General features: G+C 41.9%; 3 protein-coding genes across 6 annotated transcripts; 2 read left to right on the top strand and 1 right to left on the bottom strand.

The window, feature by feature from the left end:
• The first annotated feature begins 21 nt into the window (after positions 1-21).
• Positions 22-5,924, top strand: LOC119725654 (DNA repair protein XRCC4-like). Of its 2 annotated transcripts, none has more exons than XM_038197139.1 (11): positions 22-129; positions 482-639; positions 1,483-1,604; positions 2,015-2,080; positions 2,192-2,356; positions 2,852-2,908; positions 3,099-3,153; positions 3,537-3,667; positions 3,788-3,897; positions 4,278-4,358; positions 5,119-5,924. In XM_038197139.1, the coding sequence occupies exons 2-11, from the start codon at positions 507-509 to the stop codon at positions 5,231-5,233; spliced, it is 1,035 nt and encodes a 344-aa protein (XP_038053067.1). In that variant the 5' UTR covers positions 22-129; positions 482-506; the 3' UTR covers positions 5,234-5,924. The 2 variants fall into 2 exon arrangements, with proteins under 2 accessions (XP_038053067.1, XP_038053068.1); XM_038197140.1 differs by having other exon boundaries at positions 23-99.
• Positions 5,820-10,011, bottom strand: LOC119725653 (monocarboxylate transporter 2-like). Its single transcript, XM_038197138.1, has 4 exons — positions 9,561-10,011; positions 9,027-9,170; positions 7,385-8,305; positions 5,820-6,793 (listed from the first exon to the last, which is right to left on the bottom strand). Exons 1-4 carry the CDS (start codon positions 9,766-9,768, stop codon positions 6,660-6,662), a joined length of 1,407 nt encoding a protein of 468 aa, XP_038053066.1. The 5' UTR covers positions 9,769-10,011; the 3' UTR covers positions 5,820-6,659.
• Positions 10,012-10,068: 57 nt separating this feature from the next.
• LOC119725651 (b(0,+)-type amino acid transporter 1-like) lies at positions 10,069-20,516 on the top strand. 3 transcript variants are annotated; one of them, XM_038197135.1, is made up of 11 exons: positions 10,069-10,231; positions 12,988-13,258; positions 15,764-16,009; positions 16,600-16,831; positions 17,170-17,214; positions 17,400-17,523; positions 17,754-17,857; positions 18,141-18,237; positions 18,650-18,799; positions 19,515-19,686; positions 20,379-20,516. In XM_038197135.1, exons 2-11 carry the CDS (start codon positions 12,994-12,996, stop codon positions 20,450-20,452), a joined length of 1,509 nt encoding a protein of 502 aa, XP_038053063.1. In that variant the 5' UTR covers positions 10,069-10,231; positions 12,988-12,993; the 3' UTR covers positions 20,453-20,516. The 3 variants fall into 3 exon arrangements, with proteins under 3 accessions (XP_038053063.1, XP_038053065.1, XP_038053062.1); XM_038197137.1 differs by lacking the exon at positions 10,069-10,231 and adding an exon at positions 11,151-11,335; XM_038197134.1 differs by lacking the exon at positions 10,069-10,231 and adding an exon at positions 11,657-11,780.
• Positions 20,517-21,830: the final 1,314 nt, after the last annotated feature.

The following is a 21,830-nucleotide window of genomic DNA, read 5'->3' on the forward strand; positions in this document are numbered from 1 at the left end:
CCCATCATGCACCTCGTTTTTAGTAAACCGACTCCTTGGATGGCCACTGGAGGGCGCTCTTCAATATTGCCGTAGTAGGTGATGCTTGACATCGGAGAGGTAATTGTCGTTGCGCTTTTATGTTGAAAAGTGAGTATATGACATTTAAAAAAACAAGGTGCAAAGTCGTTAATTCTTACTGAAATTTTGTAACCTAAATCAATCCCGAATATGCCACGAATGCTTGAAAAAATGCCCCTTTCTCGACTGTCAGAATATCTGACTGTCTGATGATCTGTGCAGTCATAAGCAAGAGGGCGCTATAGGCTCAAATTGTGGGCGGATCTGTGGGAGGGGAAATGGGCGGGGGAATCATCAGTTGTAGCCATCACATTCCTTTGATATTTTCCAACTGTTGAGTGTTGTTAGGTATTTCAAGTTAAGCAAAATAGTATAGTAATTGAAAATTCCTTTGATTTTTTTTTTTTTTTTTTTTGGTTAGGCCTAGGGATTTTGTCACTAGCAGGATGCCTGGTCAGACGTTATGTCGCATCGACGTCGGTCGTCAGCCGTACTTCCTACAAACCACTGCCAAGAATGGAGGCAAAGATGGATTTGATCTGGTCATGACAGACGCAGTCAACTCGTGGGAGGGGCAAAGTCAGTTTGTCACAAATTTCCTTCTTTTTACAAAACGTTGCTGAGCCAACAACTGCAGAAGGGTTGGTTACAAATTGACCAAAATGCCCTTCTATATGTTAAGAAATGTTGTCATGTGATCTGATGCGGTCATGTGATTTTAAACTTGAAAAAAAAAACTTGCTAGTATTGGGATAGTCCGAAAATTTGGGACTCTCAATACTGTGTATGAGAGTCCCAAAACTTAAGGTATTGAAAACATGCAAACCAAGAAAACAGACTGGCACCTAAAACAACCAGTCCAACACAGCTTCAGTACTGCATCAATCAACCATGCCAAAAGAAACATGTGGCATGAAGCGGGAACTAGTCCCAGTTTACTACACATTTCTCCATACTCAAGCCACCAGACTATTGATACTGAGTGAAGAGATCAGTCTTTTCAAATAGTTGGACCATGGTTGGACATGTACCAGTCTAGTATTTAGCCCCATTTTGAAATCACTTGACTTCCCTCTCATGTGCAAAATATTGAAGAAAAGTCTCCTTTAAAAGTTGAATTGAGTCTGCAAACTTGGTTGGTGAAATACTGAGGACATTTTCTTTGCCCCAGTGGAATTTTTGGAGAAATTTGCTGGCTAAAGTGCGAGTAAAGTGGGCCTGATTTAGTTTTGCACGTTTCAGAGCACTCCAGAGCCCTGTCTGGTAATGGGATGGTGCAAGTCAAGTTGGCCGATTTCATTTCACATGTTTTTCAGCCCTCGGATTGGAAACCTATTTTGAAATTGCTAAAAGTTAAGTTGCCATGCTCAAAATCCAAACGGCATGTAAAATATTTTGCGTTTTCTTCTTATGATGTGACAGTTTCTCGCCAGAGGTTGACCCAGCTCGCTAAAAAAGTCAACATGAGCCTCGAAGAATTCACTGAGCACACACAGAAAGCACTGACGAGACAAGACATGGGCGAGTTGGCGTTTGAATATCACGTAGGCAATTTTACATTTTTTTTTTTAGAGTGCTTTCCAAAGCAGATTTGAGAGAAATCAAAATATGCGGAGGTGAATAAAATTGTTGGCTGCACCACAAAAGACAGATTTGGTAGTTTTGTTGCAACACGAAGTATTAATGGATTGTATATAGATTTTGTGCACACGATACATCACTTCGTGGTGCGGAAACAATCTGAGATTTGCCACCTTTTGGTGCGAGCAACAAAATGACAACTCAGTTTGTAAGGGTGTATTCAACAGAATTTAAAACCATGACCTCAAGCTTCTAAGGTATATTATAAATTTTAGAAAAAGTGGAGTATATCCTAAGGTTTACAGTTTTCCTACCATTCCAAGTGTTAATTTTAGATTACTACATTTTGTGATCAATTACTTTTTTTATCCAGTTTAAAACTGATGCAAACAAGTCAGAGTTCTCGTGGAAGAAAGTGATGTCCAATGAAAACATCAAGGTGAGGTATTTTAGTTTGAGAATTTCATCAGTTTGAGATTTTTCATCAACTTCTTGAAATAACTTACAAGATCGCAAACAATCCTTGGAGTCGTTATTTATCTATTTCTAGTTTCAACTCGGCTCAGTGGCGCTGGACGTAGTTGAAGATTCCGCGGAGAGCATTCAAGACCTCTTCATCTTCACCATCGACAACGCCGCATCCCTGAGGGACAACATCCGTCTCCTGGAAGGAGAGAACGAACGGCTGTCCACAGAGAGAGCTAATGCCCTCAAAGTAAGAGAAATGTCCCAAACAAACTCAGTAAAATTCCACTGGAAACATCTGCCATGGCTAACTTCCAAAGCCACCAACAAATGTACATTAAGTTCCTAGTTTTTGGTTTCCATCTCAATTCATATCCGGGGACGTGTTCCGGACAAGTTGCAGGTAGAGTCATTCACCTTGTTTGGAAGAAGCTCTGCATTTTCCCCTGAGATCCTTCTGTGAAAATTTCATCAGTCACTGCTTGACTCAACAATACTGATAACTTCATTGCGGGAAGATTGCGGGGAAGTTGTTCAGAATCCTGCAACTTATACCCGGTACAATGTCCGCAACTTGTCTGGAATTGGTCCTGGAAATGAATAGAGGCTGGCCCTTAGCTATATCATACGCATTGTAACAGAATGAGAATAGAATTTCCAAATTATTGAAACGGCAAGGGCAATAAAAAAATATGAAAATGGGTATGTCAGTGCCTTAATTTCCTTATTTTATTTAACATGACAGAGGCTGGAGAAGTGCGTCGGGATGCATGAGGAGATGGAAAAGGAACTCTTCTCAAAGGTAAGGCTGTGTCTAAGTTACTTAGGCTACGACTTGCAAGTCACACATGGGCCTATGGCAGCAGCTGAAGCCGCATCCATAGCCGTGTTTAGCAATAATAATGTTATCAAATAACCCCAAAAACCTGTGTGTTCTCATTGATTCAGTGTATCCCTTTTTTCCATATTTTTGCAAATTTTCTTTGAAACAGTTCCAAGTTGTGTTGAACGACAAGAAAGCAAAGATTAGACGACTCAAGCAAGAAGGTATGTTAAACTCAAAAACAGAAATGTCAACGTAAGTTTGGTCCACTGTGACTGAAATTAACTTGTCTAACTTGACAGAATTAAAAAGTGCACGATTAACATCAGATACATGTTGACTGGTCATTTCTGGGGGGTTTTGGGGGGGGGGGAGGGGGGCAGTTTCAAGCCAGCCCCACAAAAATACTTTTAAGATCAACAATTTATAAGCATCAATCAAGGTGAAGGTTTTTTTTTTTTACATTTTGAGCCTATTTGATTTCTCGGCCTGTTTTGTGTAATGCATCTTTCTAATAAGTCAATTGCTTTCTCTCACTGTGTTGCCTTTTTGTTTCCAGATAAAATCATTTTACATTTATGTCACAAATATTGTCGTATCTCTTTAGCCAACTCAGCATCTGCCAACAATTCAGCCAAGCAAAGGACTCAGGACATACATTCATCAGGGGAGGAAAGCAACCACGAACAAACAGTCGAATCAGAAGGTGAAGAGGTCAGCACGGATGAGGAATCCAAGGTGAGTTGCATTGTGGGAGCCGGTCTATTAAGAGTTGAAGAAGCAATGCATTCCGGGAAAATTATCTCTGATTTTGGCAACAACGTAAATAACGTCAATAATTGGTTTTTGGTTTTTCAGGCAGCCAAAAGACCTCCAAAGAGAACTGGGCCTTCTAAGCGAGTGGACCAAGACAGCAGTCTGATCCTTGGGGAGGAACCCACCAATGAGGCAGCTCCTGGGGGCAAAAGGTACTTGTCGATGATTGTGATTGGTCAGTTGTAAAGGCTGATTGTTATTGGTTCAGTGAGATTCGTAAAGCTGATTGTGATTGGTGAAATGAGATTGCTAAAGCTGATAGTGAGATTGCAAACTTGATTTTTGATTGGTTGATTAAAAATGTAACTCTGATTTGATTGGTTGATTGAGATGGAAACCTGATTGCAATCGGTCAATTGAGATTTTAAAGCTGATTGGTTGATTTGTTGATTTTAATTGGTAACATCAACTGTTATTGGCTAATAAAATATTAATTCCAAAGTTAAAATATGCACTGAGCTCCAGCAAGGAAGCGAACAAACAAGTTCGTCATTTCAACAGTCAAGATAACATTTATTGTATTTTTTCCCAGGAGGAGGAGAAGGGAAGTCACAAACAAACAAACCCCATCCAAGCCTACCGTTCCCAAAGTTTCCTCCGGTAGAACAGAAAGGTATGTTTGCGTCTTTTTTGTTTTATTTCGAACCTCAGTTTGTCCGCAGATGATAATGTTGGCGTTCCTCTCGTATTCTCCCTTCCCTGTTTCTTGTGACTTGTCTTGCTATGACTTGTGAATATTGTGATGTACTTGTGGTGGACTTGTGATGACTTGTGACAGACTTGTGATGACTTATGATTGATTGTGAATGACTTGTGATTGAGTTGTGATGGACTTGTGATTGACTCGTAATTGAGTTGTGATCGACTTGTGATTGACTCGTAATTGAGTTGTGATTGACTTGTGAATGACTTGTGATTGAGTTGTGAATGACTTGTGATTGACTTGTGATTGACTTGTGAATGACATGGGAATGACTTGTGAATGACTTGTGATTGACTCGTAATTGAGTTGTGATTGACTTGTGACTGACTTGTGATTGACTTGTGAATGACTTGTGATTGACTTGTGATTGACTTGTGAATGACTTGTGATTGACTTGTGATTGACTTGTGAATGACTTGTGATTGACTTGTGATTGACTTGTGATTGACTTGTGATTGACTTGTGATTGACTTGTGACTGACTTGTGATTGACTTGTGAATGACTTGTGATTGACTTGTGATTGACTTGTGACTGACTTGTGATTGACTTGTGATTGACTTGTGATTGACTTGTGAATGACTTGTGATTAACTTGTGATTGACTTGTGAATGACATGTTCATAAGTCAACTTTGTGTTATCTGTAGTTTATTTATTCCATTTTTCTTCAGGAGTGCTACGCCTTCGACCCCAGGCACTTCTGAAACAGGGCGCCTGTCACGGACCACGTCCAGTCGATCCTCCAAATCTGATCCAGACGCAGACATGCTGTTTGATGAGCTGTAGACATTAAAAAGGCAGTAGTACAACTCGGGTTTCATGTGGGTGGCTGGGAGAGGGTGGGGGCAGAGAAGAGGAGGGCACAAATGGGTTTGGTTTAAGTTTCAAACGATACAAAGCTCGGTTTTGCTTCATCAAATTTTGAGAGGGGGACACATTGGCATAGGCCTCGTGTTCCCTCCCCGTTAGCCTTGGTCAAGGCGGTCGACGATAGTGTCCAAGGATTGATGGCCGGCCTCTAAACAGAAGCTGCGCTCACTCACATCATGACTCCAAGCGATCATCGGACACTATCCTCGAGCGCCTTGACCAAGGCTAATGCATGGGGAGGGGGCATTAGCCTTGACCAAGGCTACCTCCACAAGTGTTCCCCATCCCCTTTCCCAGAATCTCTTTGAAGTTAGTTAGAACCTGGAACCGAAGCCAAAAATGAAGTCTAAGTTTGAGGAATGGACTAGATATCCTTTAATAGTCATTAGGATATTTTTCTACATGTAAACTTTGAACATATATAAACACACTTTGATTCATCATAGGAAATAAAAAAAATGTTAAAAGGTTTTAGGTAAAGTTTGTGTACTATTTTTTTTTTACAATTTTAACTCTGAAATATATTGAGAATTGTGTAAAATTGTGATTCATTTGACCAAAATAAGGCTAGATGTCGATCAGTCACAATAAAAGGTGTTTTTCAAAACATTGTTTTGATTCCGTGAATCTATTTGGCATTCGCTTATCCAGTATTCATCTGGAAAATTTCAGGACATTTTCCATCTTCCCTTTAAACTTGTAACAAAAATATATCGCCCTTGTTTAGTCCACTGCTTTACAGGGACCCTTGCAAAACGAACACTCACAAGAGCTGACAAGATAATTGCCCTTGTAAAAGGACCCTGAACAAACAAAAACTGATTTATATAAAGTGACTCAAAATCTTGGCATTTAGTTGTGAAGGGCCATGTCTCTGGAAAAAAAGGTCGCAAAATCCACATTAGAAGTAACTCGCCCGTGCTATTAATGAATATACTTCTGAAAAATATATTTTGTTTCATTTGCTATTTTTCTAGCGATACAAAAGTAATTCACTTTTATTTATTCATTTATTTACATTTATCGTACATCATCCAATAAAATAGAATAAATTGATTAATTTACAGTAAAAAAATTCAAAATTTGCAAATTTGCATAAGAATCAAGACATCAAAACATTAAATTAAAAAAAAAAACCAAAAAATGTAGAAAATAAAACAGGCTCACTCTGTGCTTGACTATCAATACATGAAGGGAGTCCCATTATAAAACAATGAATTTTTATCTTTTGAATGATACTTGGAATAAAAAACAAACTCCGCCCATGTTTAGTTAACATAGTTGACATTAAACAACATACAATAATTGAGTCTAGAATAATACCAAAGATAGGCATCTTAGGCTATTTTCGCTCTTTCCTGGACCTGTAAATCAGCAAGACGTCTTCTAGAAGGAACAGAAGGAGGACGAGACACGGTATTGACCCGATGATCAGGAATGAGAGGTCATAACTTCCGGTGCGGTCGTAGAGCCACCCTACAAAACGCAAAGATATATACATCTGTGTGATATACATGTACTTGGCTAAAAAAAAAAAGGCAAGAAATTTTCATCACACAATTACTCGTATAAACAAAAACTGTTTCAAGCCAACATCAAAATAGTGTCTACAATGACAATACATGTATTAATGTGTTGTGATGAATGAAGACGATTTATCGTCCTATAGGACGATAAAGGACGATGAATCGTCCTGTTACACAAACTGTCTACTGTATATAAACCGGTCTATTTCTCAGAAGGAAGAAAGTTCCCGTTTATTCATACCAGTCTTTGCAAATTTTCCACTACATGACCGCCTTGCAATGATGTTGTCATTGGGAGTCCGGATTCTCATGATCCCGTATAAAAAGCATCTTCAAATGCGACTGGAGTCAAGTTGCGGCTAGACGTACTATGTCTCAGAGGTCTTGAGAATTAACTGAAGCGTACTTGCCGCAGTGTTGATACATGATGTTGATGATGGTACAAATTGTTTATGAAGATCGTTTCAACTGTATGAGTAAGTTCAAGTTTGGCTTTTGAAGGTAAAGTATATTATTTAGTGTTTTTAATCAAACTGCTTACCTGTGAGAAAACTTGCCACGATCCGAGTGATCCCTCCGGCTGCCTCCGCCCACCCCACCGCGCTGCTCATCCTAGCCCCGCCCACCAAGTTACGAATCATGGTGAAGGACAGGGGAAGCGCGATGCCGAATCCGACGCCGAAAATGAAATTGCCTGCGACCAGCGGCCAGAGCCAGTCCAGCAGCGGGTCTACCAAGAAGGCCAGCCCCATGAGAAAGTGGGCCAGGTACATCATGGACCGGGCACCGAGGATTTCTCGATCCACCAGGGGCCCGTGGCCCAGCTGGCCCGTCAGAATGCCCAGGCCGCCGGCCACAGCCACCGCCGATGCCTGCTTGGTCGGCAGACCCTTGACTATGCAGTTGGGCACGGTGAACACTACCCAAGCCACGATGACCACGCAAAGGTTGCACACGCAGGCGAGCAGAACCAAGTAGGACAGACTCCAAAAGAGATCGAGATTCGTGGCTTGGATGAATCTTGAGACCAAGTCGGTAGCTTGGCCTCGGCCGGCCCGGTCCCTTGAGTCTATGTCACCGCCGCAAACAGCTCCTTGGTCGACGGTGTCGACATTTCCACGAGACACGCCCTGCGTTTCATCGTCATCGCTGACGTCATGATCGATCTGCTTGTACGAATGATCATGACCGAACGCGCTCTGATGGTTCTGTTCGTTGAGACGATTGGACAACGGACGAAAGAGCGAACCAACCACAATCAAGTGAAGCAACATTCCACCAATCAGAAGAAGACACCCTCTCCATCCGTAGACGTCGAGGAGAAACTGTGTAACGGGTGCGAAGATCAGGATACCAATTGAGGTTCCAGCGCAAGCGATGCCGTTAGCCATTGCGTAATAACGGTCGAAGTACACACCAAGAAGAACCAGGCAACAGTTCAGTAGGATACCACATGCAGCACCTTTAATTAAAAAAAGAATTGGGGTTATCGTCCTTACTCGCACTAAAGTTGAATTACGAAGGACGCATGCAGCTTTAATTAAAAAAAGAATTGGGGTTATCGTCCTTACTCGCACTAAAGTTGAATTACGAAGGACGCATGCAGCTACAACGTGGTCAAGCCAGAGGCCTTTAAAGGCGCATAAGGCAGCCGCCATACGACCTTAAACCACGGAGCATAGCCAGATCGAATGTGTAAATTTTCATACCAAACCAAACGGACAGTCGTATGACTGCTGGTGCGAGCTAAATAAAAACAGTTTGGACGATTGGAACCTCCGTAGCTCACTTAGAGGGATCTGCATTGTCAATGATTGCATTAAACAAATTACATTGCAGGAACCCTGAACACAGATAACTTGGGGATTATAAATGACAAACCATGCCCTTCCTAAACAAATGTGCGTCGTGCCAATGCTTGCGCGCGCTTCGCCGAATAACAAAACGAACTACAAATTTAAATTTTCCTACGGTGCGTCTTAAGACGCACCGTTGGAAAGGCCTTCTTTCGTTGATTACTTCAAAATGACAGCTTGCCAGAAAGAATAATTTCACAGGGAGTTTAAACCCCTTACTATCTTTCAACCAAGTATGTTTTTCAACAATAATTACGCCAGTTACTTTTCGGATGGCTGCAAATGATTGACTATAGCTTTAACGCCGATATGGAAACTAGGATTTACCTGTCAGTAACACGATACACAGTCCAAATTGCACCACGTTATTCGTCACACAGGCAGCTAGAACACCCAGAGACGCCAGGACACCACACACAACGGCTACAGGTCGATGTTGCCATCTGTGTTCAAGAGAACTTAGAAGCAACCCTGTAAGGAAGAATAACATTACCAATGTCATCAAAGTCATCAATTAAGCCATTCCATGTAAAGGGCCGAGGAGCAAAAGGGGGAAAGATAAAAGCGGATATCAGACTGTGTTTTATATTTTATTGAGAACATTTATTTCTAAGTTGCCATTTTCATAGAATGTAACTGTACCATCTCATATAATACAAGATTGTAATCACAAGTGTATTATACAGGGTGACCCAAAAATGCAACCCTAAAACATTTGAATTTAAAAAAAAAGGATCGGTGGATTTTATGTTTATACATGTATAAAAGCTGAGAGTTTTTTTTCCGAATTCTGAAATGTTTCCTCCATGTTCTGATCGACTCTTACAATTCGATAGACAATTTCCAATACACCATTCCTACCTGATAATCCCCTGGCTGCCAGCATCAGTCCGATCGCCCAACCAACGGGCCACGTCTCCGTGTTAAACTGTTCTGTCAGCGTCGGCAGTAGCACACCGAGTCCTTTACACAGTCCCTCCCACAAAAAGAAGGCCAGGTGACACGCCCCTAGGACCGCCCATGCCCAGCCAGCGTCAGGGCCGCTCGAGACGCTCCCGCTCCTAGCCATGACTAAAGATTCAGAGAGCAATTAAGCGGCGCCGAAGTTCAGCAGAAATTCATCAGACTAGTTCAGCAGAGTTTAATATTCGCCAAAACGGGAAAGGCTACAGAACGTACGATCGGTCTTTGTCCGACGGGCCGGCTGTAGTCTGTTCCGCATGGACTAGCTCTACAAAAGTCCTTTGAAGGACATATATGCGCCAGTTTTCTACGTATTAACAATGCTTCATTTGAAATGAACACAACAGCCCCACGTACAAAAAAACTCAGTGTCTAGCTGTATATAAATCCCCTGTCTGTTTTCCAACTTACCATTTATATCACGAGACCGAGAAGTGAGGTGAATCATATGGAAGCCCATACGCACTGGAATCGAATGAACGAACTTTTACAATTGCACCCGATACAAAAGGTAACCTTGGATTTGTCGGTGCATATTTCACAGAACAGAGACCTGCTACAGGTTAAAGGTAATTATATTGCCAGTGCAGACAGGCATACAGTTTATTTACCAAACATTGACCCACTGATATGCTCTTAAGCACCATACCAATGGTCGTATACAAGCCTGATGCCTCTCTGGGAGTCTCTGGCCGTACGTCACAGGCACTTTAGTACGGTCATAGCCCCAAAATGTGGCCAATTTACTGGACTACATCCGTAAATAAAGGCCACACTTCCACCATGTACAAAAACATGTCGAACTTTGTCCAATTTTGATTTTCACATTTAGACTTAGTTTGTAGTTTATTTTTGCTTTAGAAGCATACTCATCCTCTTTATAGGCTAATCAGAAAGTGCTGCTTTTTCAGATGTCTAATTCACCATCTGCGCTGTTTGTACCAGTTCATCGGCGCGGCCACGAAAGCTTACGTTGCAGTAGTCTTGGGTCCAAGACCTTCCTGTTGTTTATTCCTCGATCACATCACTCTCACAAACGATCGCTGATAGAGGGCGGTTCGTGGATGATAGCGGTTCGTGGATGATAGCGCCCTCTATCAGCGATCGTTTGTGAGAGTGATGTGATGGAGGAATAAACAATATGAAGGTCTTGGACCCAAGACTAACGTTGCAGCCGGTTCGATTGCTACAACGCGCTGTGTGAAAACATGCCGTGCTTATAGCTTAAGCCAATAGGAATAGAGCGATCCATTAAGTCCCGCCCACTGCTCACCTCACGTGAGCAACATCACGTGCATGTGCCTCTACTACAATGCTACACTGCCAGACGCGCGTGTTACACGCGCGCGGACTTCTGCGCACGCATGTTGAGCATTATTCACGGCTGTAATTGGTCAAAGCGTCGTGGGGTGCAATTTAACAGATCGGTGCGTATTACTTTTGTCAGCATACATCTAAATTAAATGAACATTTTGTACATCATGTTGATCCGTGGAACACCGGGCAATAGTTTCACACTTAATCCTCTTAGTACGCCCCTGCCAATGTATGTATGGAAAGTGATCTTTGCAACAGGGCAGGATTGATAACTACTACTTTCCACAGGCATCTGAGTAAAAAAAATAAATTGGCACCTCAGTTTGGCGGGATTTCGTCAATTGTGGGTTTAAAAGGTAAGATAAATTCAGACTCCGTTCTTGAAGGTTTACGCTACGGCCAGAGTTCGACTTTATGTTAGTCGAAACAGCGGGGGGCTAGTCATACTATTCCTTCAGTAGCTCGGCTGACGAGTCAACAATTATTGGGCTACAGCAAAGATGAAAGGACTGGAAGAAACAACTTATTAAATTCAGAAAGCAAACCTGTAGGCCTAATTGTATTGTGGCGAAACAGTCGGTGGACTGGTGCGAGTTTACCTTGGCTCACCTGGTTCCCGACGTCGTGCGTAGGGTACAGCGCGTAGTCAGAGTTTTATAGGCAGTCCGTCTAAAGACACCGTTGAGTGAACATCGATTAGTGGAAACTTAGCGATGAGCTCCGATTCCGAGTAAACCTCGTGCGTAGCTAGTAGACGTAGAGATAGTTTGGGCAACGCGGCGTGCAAGTCAAGGGCGAATGGTGAGACTTTAGAGTAATCATTAGCAAGCTAGACCTTTTGTTGTAAGGGGAAATTAGCCTGAGTTGCTGTGGGTTGAGCTGGTGACTGGGGACCTAAGGTTCGTGTGGTATGTGCAGCAGTATTCCCTGGTCGGGAATTGGGTTGCCTGTCGCCTGTCGAGCTTTGTCGCCAGGAGTCACCTCGGGGTTATAAACCGCGCTCCGTAACCTGAGCCCAGTGATTTCTGTATGCTAGGTTGCATGTGAGGGTTACTCTGGTAAAGTCTTAATCAGTGTGTGCAGTTCATAACTTGTTGCTGTTGATCGCACTGGGTGTGCGCAGTGAGGTTCTTGCCACTGTGGGATAATTTTTCTAGATAATCGACGAGGTTAATTACATAGAGCCTGGTTAGGCTGGTTAATTGTTGTAAGCATTGTACAATAAGAGGTTATTGTTGTGTAAGGCTTACTTTATAGGGGTAAACCTAGAGCAGCGGGGAACGTTGTTCTGCGAGGTTTATTTGCCACTCATTGAACTTTAAGCCTGTGTATTAATTGGACCAAATGAAGAGTTGTTTCTTGTTCTCTAAGACACATGTGTAGTGAGGTTTATTGAGGTTCCCTGGTCACCTCTAGGTTGCTTACCACGTGAACTGTTATTCCTTTAGCGTTGGTATATTTCCAACAAACGGACAGGCCTAGGACTTGAATCCTCCGTTCGTGACGTAGTCCCCCCTTCTTTGCTTATAACCGCTCATGCGCATGTAAGGTCATTAAATATTTTTGTGGGATAGTCAGCTCTTGTTGGTGTGGGTGTAATTCCTTATCCATAGACTGACGAGCGCGCCACAGTATTAGCTGTTTAGGGAAAACTTATTAGATCTGTTTATTAAAACATTAACAAGATTGCCTCAGGATACACGTTTTACATGTATGCGCATACCCGTAAAAAAGAAAAAGAAAAAAAGGGGGTTTTGGAAAATGCCCGCGGGCCGGTTACGAATCTGTTTCAGTAGCCCGGCTGGCTAGTGAAAAAAAAAATTAAGGTCAAACCCTGCTATATACATGTACTATAGCCCCACCCAACTTTTTACTGCGCCTTTATGTAAATGACATTTACGAAACATTTTCATTTATAATGCATGGTAAGAAAACTCACAATTGAAAGAACCAGCAAGTGTTCTCACATTTGTATTTGGATTGTCTTTTTTGTGGCAACGTTTGTCAGATTGAAATGGAAGGAGATGACAAGACGGCAGTTTCAACCCGCCAAAGAATGGTCGCGTCCCGCAACAACAAGCAAGGGAACGAGCCGGCGACGGACAACGGACGAGTCTATTTGAAGAAAGAGGTTGGGCTGGTAAAGGGTGTGGCGATTATCATGGGGTTCATCATCGGGTCCGGCATTTTCATGGCACCGCAGGGGATCCTGCGAGGGACGTACAGCGTAGGCATGAGTCTGGTCGTGTGGGTGATATGTGGAATCATGTCTTCAGTATGTGAGTATTATGGAGACCCTTGTACGGATAGCCAACGGAACGGATATGAACAGTGCAGTGAAGGCATAATGGACCGATCCAGTAAGCACCGCCCCGTGGTGTTCTGACCAATAACAGCCGTGATTTATGTCCGACGTGCGTGCACAAAAGTCCGACATGCGTGCACGCGCGTATAATGCGCGCGGCAGGAAAGTGCAGTGTGGCATTGGAGAGGAGCACGTGTTATTTTGTCCAGTGCGCAGTGGGCGGGGCTTACTGGATCGATCTATTTTCAGTGTGGGTCATTTGCGCAAAATACAAAACCCATTCAATGCGCAAACTGTTCCACAAAAATACGCTCTAAAAGCCCCCCCCCCCCCCCCCCCCCAAAAAGTCTCCGGTTTCTGGTATGCGCACGCGTCGCCGTAGCCATGCGCGTCGCCAAAATGAAAAAGTTTTTTTTTTCAATGTAAGATGATGTCTAAAAACTGCCAAACTCACTGGTTTTGCTGGAATCCTGCTGCTGCACAATTTAAAGTGTTTTTAGATGTGGTTACGATCGAGTATAAGCTTTATGTGGCCTCTCTGAACTCCCATATATTTTGCACTAAATTTAGTCGGGCACCATTTGCCGTCATCAGCCGACATTTGAAGAAAAAAAAAGTTTAAAAAAAATATTTAAAAAACCACGTCGCCGCACTGGGCCAGGCTCCATGCCAGGAACTGGACACTTTTTTTGGACTAAACTAGCAATTTCAACACAAGCTAATTCAAGGACTTGTCTTCCCGATAACGAGTGCGTTGTGATGCATGAGTAACTTTATACCCTCGCAGCATCTGATTTCACGTATATAAAGTATACTTCGTTTGCATAATAATTTGGTCGTAAAATATAAAGCCCCAATAACACCATATGTCACATAGTATCACTTAAATATATTAGCACGACTAATTAATGGCGCGTGAGGTTTTGGTTTACACTGACACCAAACATAATTTATATGCAGTACACGAAAAGCGTGTAATGTTACACAAGGCGAATTTAGAGGCCACTACAGGTCATAATTTTTTTGGTAATACAATCATCTTTTTGTCATAGCACAAGCATCCATTATACTGAAAGGAACAACAAACTGAATCCGCACTATATACTATTGTCCATATGTTACTTGTCTAAGGTTTCGTAATATAATAACGGAGTCTTATATAGCGCACGTATCTACCAAATATTAGGTACTCAAGGCGCTGGATATATGATTTAGCTGTTCAGTAGTAGCGTAGCCACGGGGGGGGGGGGGCGACAGCCCCATCATGGAACCTTGTCGCCCCCAGTCGCCCCCCCCCCCCCCCCCCACTGAGATTTTGAGTTTCTAAAAAAATTATCATTGATCTACATGACGCCCCCCATGAAATGTTCCATCCCCCAAGCGCCCCCCCCCCCCCATGAAAAATTCCTGGCTACGCCACTGCTGTTCAGGCAATTAACACCTGGTGGTTTACTCTGCAAATGACTTGCACAACTTCTTGTGTAAACGGCGTTTAATACCATACACAACCAAAAAAAAACCACAAAATCAAAAAAGAACAAAAAGGGCTCAAAAGGTACGTGTAGAACTATTTAAGGAATATTCATTTGGGCATTTGAATGACTCATATTTTTTTACGACATTTTTGATCCATCAAACACAATTTATAAACACCTTAGGCAGTTTGCCCATTGCTATTGGTCGAGATCGAGCCCGTCACAATGCCGGTTTTAAGCAGTTGATAAAGACTGGCTGGTTGGTCTTAAACACTTTTCCAGTGTCAAATAAAATTGTGACTTCTTAGTTTTAGTACCGTTTTATTGGTTAAACGTTCACAATGCACACATAGGCATGCGCAATACTACCAGTGAGTCAGTATTTCACAGTCCCTAGCTCACGCTACACCGACACAGCTGCGTTCTGCGCGACATCGCGTATTACGTGCGTCGCGCACGCCAATCTCCATATAAGGAGTTGCTTACGACATGCACATTATCATAATATAGCTGCAGGGGCGTTTCGAAAAACATGAAGTAAAATTGTTGAAAAACAAATCTTTGAAAATATTTATAAGTTTGGACTTGTTTGACTTTTGGACCGAAAAGTTCTGATTTTTTTTGACCGAAAAGATATTTATTAATGAGAATAAAAATGTGCTTGGCCGGTATAAAACACTCTGTTTAAGTCCGGTTGCAGTCTGGATGCTGAGAATTACGGTAGCCTTCGGATCGGGTAATTATCAGCATCCAGACTCCAACCAGTCTTAAACAGAGTGTTCAAAACTGGCCAAGCACACATTTATTCCCTTAATAAATGCCAAGCAAGCTCAAGAAACAGAGTGTTCAAAGTGTTTCTGGCCTTCATTAAATCTACGATTTCCTTGGAAAAATAGATAAGCCTATACATTTCCTAGCATAGCAACGTATCACTGATATTGAACCATTCAGATCGATGAGAAAAATAAACGTGGATCATAATTATTGTTATTCGTCATCCGCAGCTGCACTGTGCTACGCTGAGCTTGGCTCAACCATCCACAAATCCGGGGGGACCTACACCTATATTCTGCAGGCCTACGGCGACCTGCCCGGGTTCCTCGTCTCCTGGGCCAACGTTCTTGTCATCAACCCGTCCGGGTCAGCTCTGAACGCGCTGACTTTTGGCACCTACGTCAGCGAGTACGTCACGCCTGGAGAATGTTTGCCACTATCGGTGGTTACCAAGCTGTTCAGCATTCTCGCAATGAGTAGGTCAATTACTAATTCAATACCCACCCCCACCTCCCCCCCCCCAAAAAAAAAGTCAATTTCAATTCGTGATTCTATAGAACTATTCTTCCTCCAAACTTTTTCTGAAATTAGATGTCACCTAGTAAAATGGTCAAGAGGTTTGAATGTCTTTTGCAAATATTTCTCAAATTCGTATATCAGCCATCAGACAGATGCAGTTTTTGCATTATCTTAGGCAACTATAAATACAGCTTGTGAACGAACGATCAGTTGTAGGTATTCATAAAAATGTAACCAACAGAATATACACTTTATGCAATTGTGACGGAAGTAAAATGGCATAGAAAACAGAATAAGTCATGTCATCGACATGTCAGGCTAAGGAGACACAAAATGGTGGAAGCATCTTCGTAAATTCTTGAACACAAGCACCGGTGACATATTGTGTCCACGTTTACGACGCCAGTTGTTGCATCTCTTCTGGGGGCCCTATAAGATCTGTACACAGAGTATAATCTTGATTATTCATAACATGGAATGTGTTGGGGTGATGTGAATCAATGAGGTTTTGCCCTTCACTTACGGTTTTCTTTTTTGGTATGAATAGTGCTTTGTGTCTTCATCAACTGCATGAGCGTGCGGCATTCAGCCTCCGCTCAAGTCGCCTTTACGACCTCCAAGGTTCTCATTCTGGTCATCATCATCGGCTGTGGGATTGTCAAGATGATCCAAGGTGAGACTAGGCACCTGGATCCCACCGTGTCCTTCGAGGGAACATCGGCTGATGTGTTCGGGTACGGCACCGCTCTGTATCAGGGACTGTGGGCTTTTGCTGGCTGGTAGGTAAACTTTCTTGGTATGTGGTTACCATTGCAGAAATCATTCGAGAAAATGTAGATAAATCAGGAAACTAGGTTTGAAATTAATCGAATAAACTGACATTTTAAATAAATTTTAACGACCCACCAAACGGTAAACGATTGCACAGCTTACAAGAAAATATGAAGCTTTTCAGCTGGAAAACGTTAAACCACAAAAAGTTAAACAGGGAGATGATTAAAGTTAATTTTCGAAACAAACGCACATGTATGTGAAAACCTGAAAAAAATGAATAACAGCAATTGATCCATTTTGTTTAGGTACCAATTTAACTGTCTTTTCATTTGTTCATTGGTAGGGATGTTCTCAATTTGCTGACTGAAGAAGTGAAAAACTCCAAAAGGTGAATAAATTCGAATATAATTGTTCATCGTAGTCTCTTCTTTGCTAAACAGTTTTACTGGGACACAATGTTTAAAACATTCTCAACACATCGTGAATATTCAATTTCGTTGTCCTGTATCGTAGCACCGTAAACTAGTTTTTGTTTGGTTCAAATGTCTTTCTACCTACCCTTACATCATGTAGAAACATCCCTCTGGCTATATGCATCTCTATGACGTCCGTATTGGTCATCTATCTCTTCACCAACATCGCGTACTTCACACTGCTCTCCGCGGATGAGGTCCTTGCTTCGAACGCCGTGGCCGTTGTAAGTGAATATGAACGCTGGAGGGCGCCTTACCCCTCAATAAAAGATCAGAATGATTTCATACTAAAATCTTTCGCTTACATTTTGAATGACTGCGAAAAGGTAGCTCACTGTTTATTGTTCAACTTTCAACTTTGTACTTGCATGTTGACTTTCATCATAAAATGTGCAAAATTTGTCGTTAAAAGCCTTCGTTTGTTTGTTTGTCTGTTTGTTTGTTTTTGCACAAGACGTTTGCTGAACGTGTTCTGGGGCCTATGGCATGGATCGTTCCGCTCGGCGTTTGTATTTCAACTTTTGGCAATCTTCTAAGTGGACTTCTAGCTATGCCAAGGTAAAAAGTCGTTTTGCTTTTCTGATCGCAATGTTAACTCTTCCTAAATCTATATTTTAAGATACATTGTACCCAGTAAAATAATTGCTGTATGTTCTCGTTTACAATATATACATTATCTACATTACTGCCCCTGGGTACCAGAGCAACATATACCTAAATTCAAAAGAGTATAATAAAACATGGCTGCAAATATACCCCTATGTATACATTATTTCATCGAAATCGTTTTTGAATACCAGTAGTTTGAAATTAAGAAACACCTGTGTTTTCTGTTTGATAGAAATGCCTATGTTGCTGGAAGAGAGGGCCACATGGTAAAAGCACTATCGATGGTCAGTGTGACTCGACATACACCGCTACCATCCATAGTCTTCCAGGTAGGTACTTTCACGTACATTTTTAACATAACAATACAATGCTAGATAAAGAATATGTTTAAAAGAATAATTGCTGTTTTTTTAATTGGAGTGCCTCCGACTTTTTGGATTAGAAAAAGATTCGAATACCGGGAAATTCGAAAGCGTGGCCACAAAAATTACGGTACATTTTGTTTTGGAAATTCATACCAAATAGCATATTTGCTAAATACCAGTCTCAGCCAGTGTTCTTGAATGGTGTTATGGCTGGTAACCCAACATTGCATCTTCGTCCGTAAACGTTAACTGTTTTTATTTTACCAGAAGACTGACATTTGAAACACCATAATTTTGTTTCTGTTTACCCCCCATTCACGTGTAAATCCATTCTTTGTCTTTCTCACAATAACGACTCTGTCATTTCGATTCTCAGGGCACCATTGCAACCATCATGGTCAGCATCGGCGACTTCAACAGTGTGTTGAACTATTTCAGTTTCGCGGCCTGGCTGTTCTTCGGCTTCGGTTTCCTGGCCATTCCGGTTCTTCGGTATCGATTCCCAGACCACCATCGTCCATTCAAGGTAATCTTTAAGAAGTTTATTGACTGTCCGGCACATTTGTTTTGTTTTGTTTTAATTGCAATTTCTCTACAATTTATTTCATTTCCATTGTAATAACATGTAAGGCGTTTTGGCGAAATGAGACGGAACTGGTCACAGGCCGCAGTGGAGAAAAATGCAACAACAAAAAACTGAGTCGGGTGATCTTCTTTCGACTTTCACATTGATCGATAATTGTATCATTTGATATGTCTACTACACATAATTTAAAGAAATAATATACAAATCTTGGAATAAAAAAAAAATAAGGAAAAGCAATTGCCATCTTACATTTTAACGACTACAAAACTCAAAACTTTAAAGGCATTTCTCTCTGTGTTTTACCTTTTCGACTTGTCGATAAACGTGAAATTTAAACAGACATAACTTGTCAACGAAATGTCAGATTGGCGTGCAACAGTATTGTAAGAATTGTTTTCTCTTTCTCAATACCCGCAAATCCGCATTTCCACATCTGCCCAGTTTTGTCTCATTTTGCCAGAACGCCTCACACATTCTGCTTGAAATGCGAGAGGGTAAAAGGCCTTGCTATTTGCACACAAAAAATGTTTCAGTGGACCTTTTGGGTTTATTACCAAAGAAATTTACTTCAAATTGGTTTTAAATTCCTTCCAATTTACATCACCAATTAAAAAAACATACTACCTCTGATTCCTTTTCCCGCATTTTTCCCAAGGTGCCAATAGTGCTCCCCATAGCAGCAGCAATCTTCTGTCTCTTCATGGTCCTGGCACCGATTATCAGTGAGCCGACGCTGGCCTATCTCTATCTGGTCGCTATCCTGATGGGAATCGGCGTCATTTTCTACGTTTTGTTCGTCTGGAAAAAGTATCGCCCAGGCTTTATGGGTATGTAAGGCTACGATGCTACAGTCAACTTAGTTGGCTTAAGTTGTGGCCCTTAATCAGACGTCACTTAAACTTTGAAAACGTGTTCAGGCTTGATTTCAAATTGGTAGCCTCGGTGTGCAAGCTGTAAAATCCTGCTACAATTTGTATCCAAACATTATCACAACTATGCAAAATATCGTACTGATTAAAAAAATAGCTTTATTATGTAATGTTGTTATTATTTATTTCTGGTAATGAAACCAATGATTCCTCAAAAGCGCCCTAGGCACTGTAGCTCGAGAGCCTGACGAAACCTGTAGAGAGGAGACAATGAGAAGAAGTTACAGTTTTGGAGGTGGGAGGAAAACTCCAGAAGAATGTTCTCTGGGAAAACCCACGGAATCAGGTAGGGACTGAAAAACTAATCCACACATTGGCCCGGGTGGGATTCGAACCAGGGCCATACCGGTGGAAGGCGAGGAAAGTCCCGCAACGCGAATGCCAACCTGACTCCCCTTACATTTAATTATCTGCTGCCACCAATTATTCTGAGTATTGCTCAAATGGGCCCACCATAGGTTCGCACGTCACATTGGTTCTGTACTACGGCATTTACTTCTTATTTTCTAACTCTAAATTGCGGACTATTTATCACAACACCCTTAGTGACTTCCAATTTCAGTTCTTCCATTATGCCCTTCTTACTATAGATGCCGTCTCGATGTTCATCCAGAAGATGTTTCTGGTTGCTCCATCGTCATACCTCGAGCCAGATGAGAATTAGGGAGACTATGGCGTCACTCAAGGGGGTAGAAAGCATCGTACTGAAAGTAAATTAAATTTCGCCTAAGCATTGCATAAAGCACGTTACCTATTTACTGGAGCACTTGCCAACGGAGCTGTATACGGCTTAAACGATTTCGAGACAAATATGTTGATAAGATAAAATCCTTTCGAGCATTGGCCTTATTTACGAGTCCGCCATATTGAATTCATATTCATTTTTAGAACTTGCGCAGCGAATGAAAGCAATGACATAAAGTGAATTACACACCAGTCTGCTCTTATGAACAATTTTAAATGTGTGATTAAACACGCCCCTTATAGGGTGCAGACCAGTAAATCGGTCCGAAATTGCCTGCGCCGGCCAAATCACGATTGCATGCCCTCAAAATCTTCGGTATTTGGGCATGCTGTGGGCCATGAACTTGAGGGTTTGTAAAAAATATGGGTGGAAGCCGTGCACAGGACTGGGAGCTTGCAGTTCTGTGTAATTTTGATGTAATTTGGACCCTAAAAGCGCTCTATTTTGCAATGGAGTGTAGGCATCGTTTTTCAAAATGGCGATGGGCTTCAGGACTATTTTCAGGGGTGATCATCTTCAGATGGAAATTTCTCCTAAAAGTCATCAGTTGACCCCCAAAAATTGAAAAGAAAATGAAAGATGATGAAATAAGCTTTAATTTGATGTGCGTCTCGAACACCTTGGAGAGTTGTGAGTATTTTTCCCGAATTTTTGAAGTGGGAGCATTTACCATTGGGGTCTATGGAAGTTTATTTACTGGTCTGCTACCCTAATGTTTTAAGCCACACATAAATGAATGTGAGGCTAGAATGTATAAATAGACTGGCACCATCCCATTCAACAGTTCACAAGTAATAAAATACATTTAGCCCTGGGAACCCGACCAAGATGGCTTTCTCGTGAACGACGTCCATGAAACATCAAGTCAGCACCACACAATTCGGGCGATTCACAATGCAGTGCGCCACCAAGAGTTTGCCAGTGCATTGTGGGAGATGGTCGACAAATTCGCAGCGCGGGACATTTGAAATTGTTAGTTTTTCCGGCCAGAAAGTTCGTAAGCGTATGATTCGAGGATCTGTTGGCCCTTTTCTTTTCTTTTTATCAATATGGTGGGTTTTTTTGTAAGGCGGCAGAACGCTTTGCCCCAATCTATAACAAATTAGCTCAAGTTTTCTACTGACACTCGGTCAAATGGGCCATGTTTTGTCGACCGTGTCGACCTTGAAAAACGAACTCTCCGTGGCAAACTCTTGGTGGCGCACTGCAATGTGAATCGCCCGAATTATCACAAATGCCACAAGTTCGTGAATATGATCTTTATAGAACAATGACCAATAAATGGTTTGGTCCGAAA

Source organism: Patiria miniata, unplaced genomic scaffold (assembly GCF_015706575.1).
Source record: "Patiria miniata isolate m_02_andy unplaced genomic scaffold, ASM1570657v1 HiC_scaffold_19, whole genome shotgun sequence".
Lineage (NCBI taxonomy): Eukaryota > Metazoa > Echinodermata > Asteroidea > Valvatida > Asterinidae > Patiria > Patiria miniata.